Source organism: Falco rusticolus, chromosome 8, assembly GCF_015220075.1.
Source record: "Falco rusticolus isolate bFalRus1 chromosome 8, bFalRus1.pri, whole genome shotgun sequence".
In the NCBI taxonomy this organism is placed as follows: Eukaryota; Metazoa; Chordata; class Aves; order Falconiformes; family Falconidae; genus Falco; species Falco rusticolus.
Window position 1 is genome coordinate 43,881,755 of NC_051194.1, and position 17,009 is coordinate 43,898,763.

The window sequence follows — 17,009 nt, forward strand, 5'->3', positions numbered from 1 at the left end:
GAAAAACAGAAGGGCTCTGCCAACTCAGAGGGACAGAACATACAACACACTGTTAGAGCCTGAACTTTGCATCACTTCAAGACAGAAGCTGTGCAGCTAACACTAGCCCAGTTCAGAAAGGGAGGAGGCAGAGGCAGAGGGAGAGCAGACCAGTAAAGAATGGGGAACAAGTTGCATTGCCATCTTAGAGCAGAAACTTTAGCACAAGCACCCAGCGATCATTTGGTCTATTCATATTCTTAATTGCTTCATTAACATGGTATCAGTATAATGTCTAAATATCTCAGCACATAATTGAAAATTGTATTCAGAAAGGAAACAAAGTATTAGATGGCAAAAATCTGATCAGGAACTCCAGGCCAAATTCACTGCTGGCTTAAAAAGGTAGAATAATTTCTTAGACATCGGTAGAGTGCTGTTTGCTGAATCCTAACAATGTAGTGTTATGTGCAAATTAACCTGTCCTTGAATCCCTAGGCCTACAGAAAAAAGTAGGATAACTTCTGATGCTGTATAAACCCTACTTGGAGATGCTTATGGACATTGAATATTTACAACAGCGTCTAGTATAATAGGTACTTTAGGTACAGTTATGAATTCTCCTACCTATCATTTACATTTATAATCAATAACCTACAGTCATGACAGCTGAAGATAAAAATACTTCAGAAGCGTTTTTCAAGTAGAGTAGGGAGGACTCTGACATTTACCTGAGTTTCCTGAGTTTGCTTCAGACAAGATGCACAGGTTGATGAATGTTCAACTTGAGCTCTACCTACAGCTCCACCTGTTGCCAACACTGGCAGTGAAATTACTATGGACCACGCAAGTGTAGACAAACCCCAGGAAACCCAAACATGCAACGGATGGAGGCAAAACAGGGTGTTAAGGAAGAGCAGTAATGGACAAGCACTACAATGAAGAAAGTAGGCAAGTATGTTCTATCATTAGAAACTAGAGAAATATCTTTTTTTCAAAGAGCGAGCCATGACTGACACAGGTGTCTCAGCTGTGTTTGGGAGCAACAGCAGCCCAAGGCCTGCAGGTCAGGGGTACAGATAGGGGGCACAGCCCATAGCACACATTTGTCAGGCTGGAGCTCAAGAACTAACTAAAATACAGCACTTACCCAGACTCAGCCTGCACAGGCACCTGACATTTGCCAGGTCTGTTAATGGATATATCAGCCCATGATCTCCTACAGGACTGTTCAACCTCTCGTAAATGCCAACTGTATCTGCTGGCTGAGATCTGTCAACATTTTTTTCAGACTGCACAGAGGACCAAATAGATTCCTGAATATTTATCTAGTTCCTTGCGCAAAGGTTTGCTTAAATAGGTCTATTTAAATACTTCCCAGGAACAAAACTTTCTAATTTTAAAAGAATAAATAATTATTTTAATTCCTTTATGAGCAACATAGAAAAGGCTTTAAAACACGTGGTTTTTAAACTTAGTTTTACTTCAGAACTGCAAAATATAAGGCAAACTGGTTGGCAGGAAAAAAAAAAAATCAATCTTGTGTGGATGAAAGGTGACAAGTTAGTGTGAACCGTTTCTGTAAAACATAACTACGGAAATCTCTTATCTACCACAATACTTCTCCAGGACACCTAAGCACTGCTCTTCTTCAAATAAGAACTGCTTTTGAGTTTCCAAGAGTGAATACATATTGCTGTATCAGCAGTTTCCTACCACATCCATCTCCTAGACTGACACTGATTTTTTTTTTTTTTTTAAGTGTCCATTCTGTAAAGATTGGGAATTCTTTGTGGCAAATTCATCTTAGGGAACACATATTGTTTCCTATTTCAGGACAAGCATTAAAGATGGTTAGTCAAACAATTATAATCAACTATTCAAAAATAGTTCAAACTATTTTTTAGATCTCTAAGTCTCATATGCGCTACCTGGAAATTTTTGTGACTTTGCAACCATTTTCTTCTATTTAAAGAAAAAGATGCCTCTCTACTACATTACTTCATTAAGTGCTCAGACTAGATTTATGTATTTTCATTCTAATGTTTAGTGTCACTGTGTCCAATGTACTGCTCCCATGGAGAAGTGTCCTGGCTGTATTTGCAGAATTAAGTTCTAAATCAAGAGAGGAAAAAGTCAACTATAGCAAAGTGGGGCTGAGAGTATGGCTCTGTCAATGCTTTCCAATATTTATTGTTCATACTCCGACTCCAGAAATAGCATTAATCAAATATTTCAGCTGACAAAGATTAAAACTAATTCACAAAAGAGATGAAGCTTCTTTATCTTATCTTTGGGGGGGGGCAGAACCCCCCCAAAAAAACACAAACCACAAAAAACTTTCATTCCATTCCATTCTATTTATCAAAATTCTTACCTGCAATGATAATATATTTGTGTCAAAACCATTATTTTAAAATAAATTGTCTTATTTTAGTGCACATTTTGAACACAAATACTAACTTACCGGATTTTCAATCCAATAAATCATCTGTTCAGAGTCATCAAAGTCAACATCAACACCATTCTGAACTCCTGCTATTGGAACCATAGCATCATTCGTCTTCTCCTCAGGGTTCAAAGAAATTCCATAAATTATATTATCTCTTACAGCAATAAGGAAAGGGTGTTCAACTGTGAAAACATATAATGTAATTCAGAGTTGTTTCTGATCAAGAAAATGGCATTGTGATATGCTTTCCCTCTCCTACCCAAAAGTTCTCCAGTGCTAAGTAAGCACAGTTGAATGTTACCTGTGATGTTTTGCACCCACTTACCTGTAAGTTCATTCCCTCACTAGGAGTGAGGTAATCAGTTATTGTAATTGTTGTAACATTAAAAGTTTCAGCACTGTGCAATCATAATGCATGTGCAAGCAAATTCTGAGGAGGAAGAAGTAAATAAGGCAGGACCACTCACTGCTGGCCTAGAGGACAAATACATTCACACAACTGCTCTGAGCAGCTTTTTCAAATCTCTGGGAAAGGGAACCAGCAGGACAAAAGTCTGAGGGCTCTCCAGCATGCCTGAGATGGGTTCTAATGCCTATTGGGCACGATCCACAAGCAAAGTACAGCATCACAGCAGCCATTACTGATTTTTATTATTAAATAAAACTGCAGTACTTTCTTTTCTTGTTTTATCTCTAAAGGAATAGACATACTCCTTTCTAGGTAAACTTGTAGCCTAGGCTTAAATCTTATTAACAAAGGGCATCTAGTCAGATAATATGAGAAAATGCATTGGAGAGCTGTGGAGCGTGAGTCAGCAACTTCCATTTCTCATCTGCTAGGCAGTAGGGGAGAGAACATCCTGAACACCAATTCCCCTATTTCTAGTGCTTTTGCCTTTGGAGAACAATTCTAGCCTCTTCCCTCCATAGGCACACGTTACCATTTGATAGCGAACTGGGCTGCTGCTGCACAGAAAATAACAGTAACCCATTTCCTCTTTTAAAATAGATCAAAGAGGGGGGGTTTGGTTTGGTTTGGTTTGGTTTGGTTTTGTTTTCTTCACTGGCTGCTTAATACATTTATATAAATTTTGCAGCAAAAATTTTGACAAAAAAAACCATCATTGCATATCTCAAAAATTATCTCCATACTTCCCTCTGGCAGCTGGAGCTATTTCTCAAATTTGACATAAACTTAGATACTGTTTATCTCAGCACAAAAATCACATTTTAGCAAATAATTGCCTGAAGATATATAGCTAGCTCTGCCTGTGAAATTCTTGGACTTATTCTTTTTTTTTTTTTCTCCTAAGAATGTGACACACCAGTGCTCGTCTATAAAGCATTTGTAAAGAGCAGCTATATTCATGTGAAATTGGTTTAATGCATACAAGAACCTGGACTCATAATTCCCTTTGTAATCATACACAATACAACACTACCAAATCCCACTGGAATGCAGATATGTGAATTCTCTAGGCTATACTGTACTTTACAAGGTTGATAGTCTCATTTAAACCAATTATACTCTAAAGAAATTTTTTTGCCGATTGCTTCCTTTAACACCTATGCAAATCTATATAGTCTGATTATCATTTGTATAATGGACAATAGAGCAAATTTTCTCAGCTATCTAGATCTAAAAATCTGTGTAACTTCATCAGATAGACATTAATATAACTTCTTCAGTTCTTAAAACAGGTTTACATGACAAATTATAATCCATATAAGATTCATGGATTGATATATTAAATATGCAAAAATACCATATTTATACAATATTTTAATATACAGATTCCTTGCTTTGTTTCCAAGACAGCTTGCAACATTACCATCTTTAATATCAACCTAAAATGCATTTTAAAGTAAAATAAGTGCCAAGGCAATATTAGAATATTAGCATTCTTCATTTTATGTAAAGCTAGAAATGGTGCAATCCCAGAATCAATGACCTTCCATCAACATGAAGTTAGCAGTATTTAATATGCGAACTAAGTAGGCAGAGACCAGCAATATCATTGCTTTGTAGAGACACTGGCAACCAAATGCATGCAGCTCAGTTTAATCTTTCTTCTTGGCCTATTAAACGATGACAGAAAGGATAAGGATAATAGTAAATATTAAAAAATAAAATAGCAAATGCCTATTCCTTTGTAATCATTAGCAATAATTAAAAGCTTTTACCATTAAAGTAATCAGCCTGGATTTTATGACTTATGTGCTGGCCTTCAGCAAATACATTATTTTAAAAAATTCCCAAAATCTGTAGATGTTTTTTACATACTGTTTTAAATATATAAATTCCATCTAAAAATAAAAAATAAGCCCATAGAGTTTAAAAGAACTGTGCTTCACAAAAGCATATTTCTATTTCTCTCTTACACAATTTATATTGAGCAACTATGTCATTTATAAGAGGGCCACAACTGTAGTTAAGTAGACACAGAGAACTTCACAACATGTGGGAAATAAAGATAAGAGCTGTCAACAGCTTGATTCAGTGGCAGAACAGGGTCAAATTCTACCCATGCAAGTGCTTCATTACTGCCATGTTCCATTTCTTTCATCATGATCCCTCCATAAGCCTGCACATACTAAAACCAGTACAGTTTTCTAGAAGAAACCCATTGTTTTTAATAAACAAATCTGCACTTCATTTCAGATTATATACATTGGTAATTATCTTACTGCTGCTAAGAAAAATGTAAAGGCAATACAGCTCTTTAAAAAACACACTGCCAAGTATGAAGCAGGAAAATAGCATGATATGGCTTTTAAAATTTAGGTAGTTTTAAAAGAAAAGGATCTTTTGACTGTCGTGGATTTCTAGTGTTAGCTCATCTCAATGATAATTTCTGCTTAAATTTCTGTGATTTGAAGCTTCCTTATTAAGGAAGCACCAAAGCACATTTTATGTCTGTGCAGCTGATGGAGATTAATAATGAATGCTTCGTCTGGAAAAAGTCAATCTAATCAAATTTCTGGCCACAAACTGCATGCCGGTAATTTGAATTTTTGTGACTTTTTTTTTTTTTATAATGAATTGGCCAAATGATTTTTACAAATCATTGAGGTCTGTGGACTGTTTAAAGAAAGTTCAGTGGTATTTTTTGATATGAAGTTTTGTTTGCAAAAGTTAGCTCTGTTACAGCTACACCACCTGTAGCATCTGTAATTTTAGGCTGTGTTTTTAGACCTCCTGCATTTGGCATACTAGCTTTTTACACTGGGGAGGGAAAAAGCTCAAGCTATGAAATTTTGATCTGAATTTCAAAATGTGTTAGTTCAGACAGGCTAAACAGAGTGTTAAGGAATAGGGAAAGCATCTCTCCTGATTAGGGGAAACCAAAAGATTGTGACTGACTTAGCAAAATACAGGCTGAGAAAGAATGTGTCACTTCAAATATATACAACAGAATATATACCAGGGCTGAAGGAGAGCTACTGATGCTGTTTATCCTGAAGGACAAAAATGGCATAAGAAATGGGCATAAACTGGGGAAAGACTATATTTGGACAGAAAATCAGGTTTCCAAATATCAAAATTATGAGGGCTAGTGAGTTTTAGAACCAAATTAATCTTAAACTGGAGCTTGACTGGTGAAAGTAGACACATGATACAGGAGTCAAAGACAAGAAGGGAACAGGTTTCAGTGACCAAGAAAGCCCCTTCTAGTCCTGCATCCCAACACACTTACAATTGCAACTCTTAAAAACAGGTTTCCAGGCTGAATGTTTGTAATAAGAAGGATAACATTCTGCTGAGTATGTTTTCATTTTTAAGTGATACTAAGCTCCTTCCAGATGTATTCCAACAGTTAAACATTCAATGTGTTGAAAAAACTTTAAAATGTGGCTTCTTTAAAGTGATTAAAAGAAAATTTAGTTCACTCATTTTCCACAAATGAAGCATCTGAATCTCTGACTGAGTTCTTCCCAGAAACTGGCTCCAAACATTTAAGGCCAAGTGCATTCCATGCATCCTAAATGAGTGATGCCTGAAATGGCCCTGAACTTTGATTTCATGAGTACCAGCCCACAGACCTGAAGTGTGCTTTTTGTCTGACAGAGGAATGGATTTGACAGTCTCAGGTCTTTTTTTTTTTTTTTTTTTCAACCTCTCGTTATTACTGCCCTACCTCTCATGCAGTTCCTGCTGTCAGGAGAAAGAATCCATCCTGAAGGACAAGCACAGGAAAAAAAAAGCGGTCCAGATGAAGAAAGCAAGCAGAGGTGGCTACAGGGGGATGATGCACAAGAATTGATACCTGAAAAAGGAAACATTAGCAACTGTAACAATATGAGTGACTGGAAAGACTACTCAATCTTATGGCTACTATCAACACAGAACTAAATCAGTTTTGCTGTTTCCTTAAAATAAAAAAATTATTTCCAAGAACCACAAGCAATACAATACACTCTTAACAGGGTAACTATACACTGTTATGTAAAACCAGTATCATTATCACAGCTGTCTTTTCAATTTTTTTTACATCATAGAAAAATCTTTTTAAATCCTTTTCAAACTTCTAACAGCACCAGGAGGCCTGTAGGACTTTGAGTCTTTGATCATTTTAACCTTTCTAGATTTAAATTATTTACTGAAGCTTCTTGGAGAAAACCAAAGAGATAAAGTTGTTGCCTACACCTCATTCAAAGGTTGTGGAAGTTCAATGTTCAATTTCTTGGATCACTTTGAAACTGTCATTCTAAGCTTGTAAAATGTAAAAAAGACAGTGAAGGAGGTCGCTACTGAGTGCTTTTATTACTATACACTACAATTCAACCATTTAGATCACTTTCACAAACTTGCTGCTAAAGAGAATTTTTCACTATGAACCATCTCCATAAGAAAACAGAGATCTGATTTTGAGTATATCATCCTTAGCAATTGCAGCAAGCATTATTCTAAGAAGCTGGGAAGTTCCAGAAAATGACACAATTGTTCTTAATATAAAAACTAACAAGAACTGGAAACAAGTTAATAAAATGACAATAAAACAATGGCATAAACTCAAGACTCAAACCACAAGAAAATTATTCATCTCAGTGTAACAAATCTAAACTCTAGTTTGTGTAAGATCTAATAATTTACAAAAAAGAACAGTGGATGACAGTTTTAATACTGTGTCTGGAATTTCAATCAGCAAATAATTATTTCTTAATTTGTAAACATTAGCATGTTTTGCTATTTTGCAAGTCATTTATTCTCTTCTGTCTGGCCATATAAAGTACAACAGAACAATTCTAAATGAAAAATCATAAAATGTACTAATTTAACACAATGAAAGAAAAAAAAAAAACAATTTTCTCCATCAGTGGTAGAAAGTTTTTTTAAAACCTTGGGTTTTGAAACAAAACCTCTTAAACCAGAACTATGATGCATAAATTAATGGTACCCTCTGGTGACTGAGCAATTTGCAGTGAGAATGCTAAGCAGTTTTAGCTCTGAACATGATTGAGGAAGGTTTTGTTAACAAAACAAATATAGTGCTATAATTACTAGTCCCTTACTCAGATGCAAGTCTCTGCCCTCACCACTAATAATATAACAATGACTTTTTTATTTCATAATCAGAAACACTCCATACACAAGAAATACAGCAAAAAATGAAAGAAAATATTGTGTAAATATACTTCCCACTCTTCAAGTCACACCATGAAATGATGAAAAGTCTGATTTGGAAGATAAGTCTATCTAACAGAAAGAAAAATAACTTTTTTTTTTGTATAGTCTTTTTTTTTTCCAGTCTTTCAGATGCAAAAGTTCACCTGCATACGATCTCAGAGGGAATCCTGAATGCAACAAAGGGGTTTATTTATTATTTCGTTAAGTAAAATGCAAAAGTGCTTTCACAGAAGGTTGATAACAGTAATCTTATCTAAAAGAATGATATTACTAACATACTGAGTTTGGTATGCCACAGAGACAAATTTTAAAAATTAAAATGCTTTCTCAGAATGCTCCAATTTTCTTACAAAAACATTCAAAACAGTGCAAGGAAATGGCATATTACTTCCCTATTATTCTTTTTGGCTAGTCATTATGCCTACATGCTGTCTGCATTGCTTTCCCTAAACAGCAGCTTGGACAAGCTGGTTCAGCAGGCTGGGCAGGCTAAAATGACCTTCAGCTGCAAGTCAATAGTATCAAATATTTGTTTGTTTAAACCCAGCCCATTTGCTAACAAGACTGATTTCAGGAGTGTCTATGCATGACACTACTGCATGACTTATTTTTGTCAGGTTCTTTTGCTGAACTTACCACTAGGTTGCTTTACAGGATGGACTACCACAAGCCCCAAAGGCTGGTGAATGTTATAAATCATAACTGTCTGGTTTCCTCCATGCCATTTATTGGCCCGAATTACTCGATTAGTATAGCGGTCACTCCAGTACACAAAATCTTCAAAGACAGTTAAAGCATGTGGATGCTGCAGTATCTAAAAGGCAAGGATGATTACCAACTTTAGTTCTGTACATTTGTGTATGTAAAGCTTGCAATGAAGTAACAACAAAGCTGAGCATAATTTTTCAAAATAAGAAAAAAAGCAGCTGTGTCTCAAAAGAGATTTTTCAGCAGAAGAGTAAAAAATAGCATGTATTCCCTACAAACAAGACATTAATTATGGGGGAAATATACATTTCTTAAAATGAAAATGCTAAATGGACCCTGTGAGATGTACAGCATGAGGAATTAACAAAGCAGTCTAACTGTAGGAACAGAACACAGGAAACCAACAAATAAAGACCAAATTGCAGATTTTCAAGGGCACAAGAGGAAACGTCTACTGAGAGTTATGGACCCATTAAGACCTTGCATCTCTGACAAGTTCCCCGATAATTTACCAGAGGGTCGAAGAACGTGGCTTATCTAAATTTCAGGAAACTAGGAGTGCGTCAAGAAAGATTGTACCAGCTCCTGTATCACGAGTTGTCTCTCTAGCCAAAATCAAAAGCTCCAAGGTTCAATTCTTGAAAACATACATGTGGTATTTATACCAGCTTATGTGTACCACCTGAACATCTATCTGATCTATTGTGCTAGTAAAGGGACAGTGCTACGAGCTGCCAGCAGCACCTCACTTGGAGATCACCTATAAGGGGGATGTCTTCATGAAGTGCCTTGCCCACAGCAAGTCCTGGCAGCACCAAACCCTTCACTGCTGTCAAGAACAGTAGCAATCATCACTCACAGAAGGTGACCAAGGAAAGTTTTCCAGGATTTTCAAACTGTTTGCCTACAGCAAATGCACCAGCCAGTAGCAGCAGTGTCAGATAATCACCTTTAGACTTCACGCATGCAGACAGAACAAATGAGAATCATCTTAAGCACGAGGTCTACCCTCAGCTCCAGGTTCTGTTGAAGATCACCTGACAAACTATGAATAGGATATGCAATTCTCCTTTTTCCAGCTGCAACAAGCAGCTGAAATACTTCATATCTGCTTCACCTAAGTATTTTGAGGAAAAATACATCCAAGTCTATGACAGCCCAAATAAATTTTTAAGTACTATCAGCAAGACCATGGGTAAACAATGGCTTCTTATTAGTGTCTTACCAGATCACTTGCAACCACCTGTCGTCTGTTGTTTCCATTGTAATCACAAAAATCAATATAATCAAGATAAGCATCAGCAAAATAGAGAAGTTTATTTGGGTAATCAATGGAGAGTCCATTAGGCCAGTAGATTTTGTTGTTAATAATCACTGTTCGCATTTTGCCATCCATGCTGGCTTTTTCAATTCGAGGGTTTTGGCCCCAGTCAGTCCAGAACATTACATGAGCACTGAAAAAAGTAACTCGTAGTTACCAATCTGAAAAAAACACCTAGCTCCCTATTGAGAAATGTTACACAAAGACTCATTAGCCAAAAAATAGAAACAACCTTTTAAAGAAGAGTCCTACACAATGATACTGAAATTACTTATTTCAGCAATATGCTACCTAAGATATTACCATAATTTCTGTTGTAAAAATTAATACTTCTACTGCTGTTTTCATTTGTCAATAATAGCAGCATACAGAAACTACTGTTGTCACTGTTTTTCAGAGTTGATTATAATCTGATTCTGCAGTTGCCAAATAATAATTTTATATGGGTTTGTACTTTCACAGGCATGCATTGATAATGTCAACAGCACTATAACTGAAGAGACCCACATGGCTGGCAGTAAACAGAGCTCAAGGCACTCAAGAGCTTAAAAAGCAGTAAGTTTGTATATTAACAGTTTGCATCATAACATTCCATTTACTCTATGCCACTTGCTATCTGAAATGGGAAGGTGCTTTTGTGATAAGATTAATATAGTATAGATAATTATTTTAGACTTCAGGCTATGAAGGAACCTGTTCCTTCCCAGGTAAGCATATCATACAATATTACATGGAAGTTTGTGGTATACCACCAACTGATAATGATATGTCAGATTTTTGAATTAATAGCTCTTAACTAGGAATCAGATTTAAGAAAATCTGTTGGGGGGGAGGCGGCACACGGGGAATCTTACTATAGTGAAACAGAGCAACAGATTACAAATAATTACCATATGACTTCAAATATTAAGTCAACTCTGCAAGCACACTATTTCAAAAAAAATCATCTTAAGTTTTCTCTTCCACTTGTCATTTATAATTACAACACAATTTGGACATATCTCAAATTTTAATATTGTTATATCACAAAATATGCATCTTTTCAAAACAAAACATTTTTAAAAAATCTTACTCAGTTCTGGGATCTAACACTAGTCCCCTTGGGTTTGTTATATTTTCACTAATCAGCACGGTCCTGTGGCTCCCATCCATTTTAGAGACTTCAATTGTTTCCAGAACAAAGTCTGTCCAGTAAAGATTGCGACCTACCCAATCTACTGCTATACTTTCAGTCACGGTGACACCACTGTCAAACACCTGTTAATAACAAAAATTAAGAGGAAGGGAGAGAGAGAGAGATCACAAACTAGTTGATATTAAATTTTTATCCTTTCCACTTCTACAGATATGGAAAACGGGGAACAAAATCTCCAATATTTTCTAGGTCTCTTATGCAGAAAGTCACAATGTACATATGCAAAGTGCTGACAAAGCATATATTTAAACACTCCTACTAACTTGAATGAGTCTATTGAAGAAAATTGGCATCTACTAATAGGAAAATTAACTTATAGCCCGACGTTAAAAAAGGGTTTCTTGAAAGCATTCAGTTTTCTTTTTCAAAAAGCTGTATGAAATTTTGGCTTAGTATCTACAAAATTGTTTCCACTATCTATGTTATCTGTCTTCTTAAGATGTTGAGATTTCCCTTATCCCCTTTGTTAACTGGAGATACAGCACCTTCCATTTCCTCTCCGCAGCAAAGACAAGAGTAACTCAGCAAAACTTACTATTTTTCGGCCAGTCCCATTCTGATAAGCACTCCAAATTTTATCTTGTGTTGTATCAGACCAAAAGACACGATCTGTGACTGAATCAAAATCAATAGCCACAATATTCCTCCCATCCCGAACCAAAGAATAAATACTGTGTGACTGAGAGGTGATGTTGTCCACAATGATTTGGTTACGACTTGCCACAAGCAAAAGAAGATTCCCAGACTCTGACAAAGGAAAAGAAATTAAAATAAAACAATAAACTATTCAACAGTAATTCTGTAAGAAAAAGAAATACCAAGTAATTTGACATGTCTTCATAGCATTAAAGCTATTGTATCTAGATACGCATATCGAAAGGACAAATTCAAATCAATTCTCAGGCCAAGATATATTATACCTGGTCTGTGCATCCCAACTTTTGGACCTACCTTGGCTTTTCTCCAGCCTTTCTCCATCATTTGCTCTTTCTACTAGACTCCACTTCCAGTCTCATATATGGCTGTCAGGTCATCTCTCCCATTGTCCAACCAATTTGCTGCTGACATCCAACCCTCATTGCTCCATAAGCCACTCTCAGATTCCTGTTCTGACTCAAACCCCAGCGTTCTTTGTATCACCAGTTACTCTACTCAGCCTGTCTCTTCCTCCTTTTTAGCCAGCCTGCTCTTTTTTACCTGCCTTTAGACCGCATGGGGACCAGGGAGGAGACTAAACAGATCAAGGAAAACCACAGGCTGCTGTGATTAGATTGCGGTGCAGCAGCTTACACTGATAAACTGCTGAAAAACAACTGAAGAGTAGCAAACAAACACAGCAAACTGTGAGAAACTCCCTATTAGTAAGGGCCAAACTTATTTGCAGGTAAATTGCAAGTATCTTCCACAACCTGAGCATATCCCTAAACCAGGAAAGTTGTGGCGATAAATTCCACTGGGTATATGGCTCCTCTGTATGGTCAGTGTACCACCTAAGAGACACAGAGCAATGGACAGCTAGACATCCAATGTTCCTCACCTGCTGCTTTACAAGTCTTCTCATTGGTTTCTAGAACGTATCCTTCATCACAGTAACACCTAAAAGACCCTCTCTCATTGTAACAATGCTGACTACAAAAGCCTGGAGGGTCACATTCATTAATATCTTCACAAGTCTTAGAGTCATTTGCAAGCTGGTATCCAATAGGACAGGTACACTGAGCTCCAAAAGGTCCTTGAATACATTCATGAGTGCAGCCAGCATTATTGTCAGAGCAGCTCTCCTGATCTGAAATGGTGTTGGGGAAGGAAATAAGCAAACAGTTAACAAAAGCTTCTTATGCTAAATTTAATACTTTGCAGTTACATTACTAGCCTAAGACTTCTGCTAAAACATGACTGCACAATCATCAGTTATGCAATGTGAGACTGGATTGAGGCCCTTAGGCAAAATATAACACACACAATGCACGTAAAGGCAAGTAACAACATGGTATGCTACTGAATGCCATTAAACAAATGCTAAGCAGGTGGTTGTCTAAGTATTAATAACAATTTTTTAAAAACTAGCTAGAAATATAAAAAAATCTACTGTACCACACCAAACCTATAATTGTATTAATAAACAATGAAGTCATTTATAATCATACCTGGCTGAGGTTCATCTGAGAATGTGCATTGATTAAAGAGAAGAAGGAGGAAAGAAGGAAAGAAAGAAAAAGGTTATGCTTAAATCAATTCATAATCAACATAAATAAAAATTCTGGCTACATGTGAGCTTTTAGATTTTTTTCCATGATTTTTGAAGTTAGAAATTTAAAAGAAAATATTAAGGAGACTGAATCACATTTCATCTGAACTTGAAGCATCCCATGCTTTAGTGAATGTGTTCAGGAACGAACACAAAGCTCATCCCCATATTGCTGTATGAAAACCTACACTGAAGTCAGTGGAAGTCACATTTGAATTCAGAGCACAAGACTGGACATAGCTCATGAATTCATCAGTCATCATCATAGTGTCCTTTCACTGCAATCAAGTTCCACCTAGTAATTTGAGCTCTAATTTCAGCACACTTACGATTTCTACGAGAAATACTGCTACACTAAATACGGCATGCTGAATATTCCATTTCTTTCTGAAGCTGTAGCACATAGCAGGCTATAGTGGATGCTCGAACAGTAACTTACTGCACAATGGGGATTCGTCAGCTCCATTCGGACAATCGGCAGAATTATCACATACTTTGCTCAGATTCACACAGATACTGTGACCTGGACATTGCCACTGCCAGCTGGGGCACCGGAAAGGTTGAGTAGGGCAGTCTCTCTCATCACTCATATCTCTGCAGTCATTATCACCATCACAGATCCATGCTCGATAGACACAGTTGCCATTATCACAGTGAAATAGAGATGGAGGACAGGTCCTGACAGGACATCTATGATGTTCATCTGAGCCATCTGCACAGTCAAGATGGCCATCACATTCCCAGTTAGCAGGAACACAATTGCCATCTGATTGACACTGGAATTCATTCTGGTGGCACATCCCTGGTGGTCTTGTAGCTAAAACAGTGACATTCAACAGTTCAGAAGCTCTTTCAATTTTAGACAAAGAAGGAAAATCACTACGTTCAGTTAAGTATGCATAAGTAAATACAATACTATTAAGAACTGTGTTGCTTTTACATGAGGCCATAGAATCACAGTCATTCAATCTACATGACATTTCAGACTCGCCAGTTTAACTCATATTTTATAATATGGTGACCAAGGCAATTCAACCATTTTTTGTATTTTGAGCAAGCATATATTAATACCTAGATATTGGTATCTACGTACATGCCCAAAGCAATATGAAATTACTTGCTGGGACTAGTATTCAAAGTCTTGCATTGCAACATTTTAAGTAACATAAATGTACAAAATTACTCAAGGAAAAGGTTCAATCTAACGCTCATGGATACAAGGTTTTCAGTTTTCTAAATGAATAAACTTCTTAATTTTCTTTTAAAACCCTGAGACTGAGGTGCCAAGCAAAATAAAACATTAGAGGCAAAAGGAATGCAAACTCTACTCTTTGCCAGAAAAATCTACTCTTGAGCTGGAACCTGCTTGTGTTTGAAATTTCTGCTCAGAAAACGATTTATAGGCAAGTTTCCCTAAAAAGAATGCTGAAGTTTTAAGGACAGTAGTGCCAATTATTTCATATAGCAGATAAAGGAGATTTTCAGAAGCATCATCTAATAACTGAAGCTTTTCTTTCAGCTTCAATATACTTACGGCAATCAGTCTCATCTGAGTGATCATTACAGTCAAAAACACCATCACACTGGTAATAAGTGCTGATACACTGGTCTCCACTTAGACATTTAAACTCTGTGGCACTGCAGTTATATACTACAAAATAAAACATTATTGATGTTATTTATATATTTTATAGAGCTAGACTGCACCAAAATTCTCTACAGGTGCCCAAGTCAGATATGGTATCAGGAGTCCAAGCTCCAATGAAAACCATGATTTTCCTGGGACACAGAAAATGCAGTGACCTTGGAATCTACAGAAAACAGAAGATTTCAGCCCTCTGCAACCAGTCTAGAGAGCAAAAAGCTTACTAAAATGCTAATACAGGCATCACAAGCAGTGTTAATTTATGGATAGGTTTATTATGCATTCTGCTATCTTGGAGCTGGTAATATGATGTCACCAAAGACACCTCAGGGGGCAAGAGTGAGCAAACAATAAAGAGGCATTCAACAAAACACTTACTGCAGCCACGCTCATCAGCACCATCCATACAATCTTTATCTCCATCACAAACATAGAATGGGTCAATACAGCGATGATCCGGACACTGAAATTGCCTGGGTTCACAAGTACCTGTGAAAGCTATTAAGAATGGCAATAAATGCAGAAGTCTTCCTTTTCTCTCTTCTGAAATCAGCATAGTACTGAGACAGTAGAAAGTATCACTAACTTGCAGCATGTAATGCACAACTAGCAATCACAGATTATAATCACTAATACATTAGTATCGGGTAACTGTTTATTCATCTGTAGGCTTGGACTCATGCAAAACAAACAGAGGATTCGACACAATAGTAAATAAAACTAAAAAAATTGTACAAAAAAACTACCATCTGTCTTCTGGTAAAAACTTCCAGACTAGATTAGCTGACTACACCATTAGTCATTACTGGCATCACTCATTAAATAAGTGCCTAGAACATCTAAGCTTTAGCTGCTTTTTGCTGTAAATTACAACGAATGGCATTACGCAGCACCACGATTATAACTATCACATCCGCCTTTTTTTGGTTTTAATTATTTTTCTGCATTTTACTTGGCTCTGGTAGTTCAGATTAGATGAGTTTTCCACATCTTATGGCCTGCAAGGTATTAGTCTAACTTAGATATTAGTTCTTTCTTCCTAATTTCATTTATCATCCTTACACCAACAGACATATCTATGTAGACATACACAGTTGTGTAAAAAACAACAGACAGTTGTGACACTCACTGCAGTTTTTTTCATCTGACCCATCACCACAATCATTATCAGTATCACATAGCCAGATCCTAGGAATACATCTTCTGTTATCACAGGTGAACATGGTTACAGGGCATGAAGTGGGTCCTTGTGTAGGACAATGCAATTCATCACTGCCATCAAAACAGTCATTATGTTTATCGCAACGCCAGCGACCTGGAATACACTGTCCACTGGCACAGGTAAAAGCTGATGAAGCACAGGTATTGTCTAAATAAAAAACAGAACAGGAGGACATTTTTATAAAGATCCCCAAAACTTGCCATCCCTGCCAGAGCATTCAATACATTTAGGATACTTACAGAATGTCTAAAATATGCATCAAATTCTAAAATGCACATTGCTTAAAATGAAATTGTCTATCATACAACACGCTGCAGAACTGAATAGAATACTTACAAGCTTTTTCAAACTGCAAGAATTTACTAAATACTTAAGCACTTCAAAACAATCTAAAGAACAAGAAAAATAATTTCTTCAAGCAGCCAGGCTTTATACTTTCCTTTTTCCCAAAAGACATTCTAGTTATTCTAAAATAGCCCACTAAGAAGAAGCTTCTATCTTCGTCACACTAGTTAGTCCTACGCATCAAGCAGCACATTTTTTTAATGTGTCCTATTTTCTTAGTTTGTGATTTAAAAGAAACAATTCACTCTGAAAAAAGAAGCACCAA

General features: G+C 36.6%; 1 protein-coding gene across 6 annotated transcripts in view; it reads right to left on the reverse strand.

The window, feature by feature from the left end:
- The window catches only part of LRP2 (LDL receptor related protein 2), a 128,040-nt gene that overhangs the window by 57,892 nt on the left and 53,139 nt on the right, over window positions 1–17,009 (reverse strand). For 3 of the 6 annotated variants that reach the window (XM_037398857.1, XM_037398861.1, XM_037398858.1), the window contains exons 22-33: window positions 16,307–16,546; window positions 15,556–15,675; window positions 15,067–15,183; window positions 13,972–14,349; window positions 13,432–13,446; window positions 12,822–13,070; window positions 11,820–12,031; window positions 11,162–11,346; window positions 9,994–10,222; window positions 8,697–8,874; window positions 6,571–6,699; window positions 2,447–2,613 (exon numbers count right to left, since the gene is read on the reverse strand). In XM_037398857.1, the coding sequence (XP_037254754.1) occupies window positions 2,447–2,613; window positions 6,571–6,699; window positions 8,697–8,874; window positions 9,994–10,222; window positions 11,162–11,346; window positions 11,820–12,031; window positions 12,822–13,070; window positions 13,432–13,446; window positions 13,972–14,349; window positions 15,067–15,183; window positions 15,556–15,675; window positions 16,307–16,546 (2,219 nt within the window). The remainder of the gene's footprint in view (window positions 1–2,446; window positions 2,614–6,570; window positions 6,700–8,696; window positions 8,875–9,993; window positions 10,223–11,161; window positions 11,347–11,819; window positions 12,032–12,821; window positions 13,071–13,431; window positions 13,447–13,971; window positions 14,350–15,066; window positions 15,184–15,555; window positions 15,676–16,306; window positions 16,547–17,009) is intronic. The other 3 variants (XM_037398860.1, XM_037398863.1, XM_037398862.1) reach the window with 1 other exon arrangement.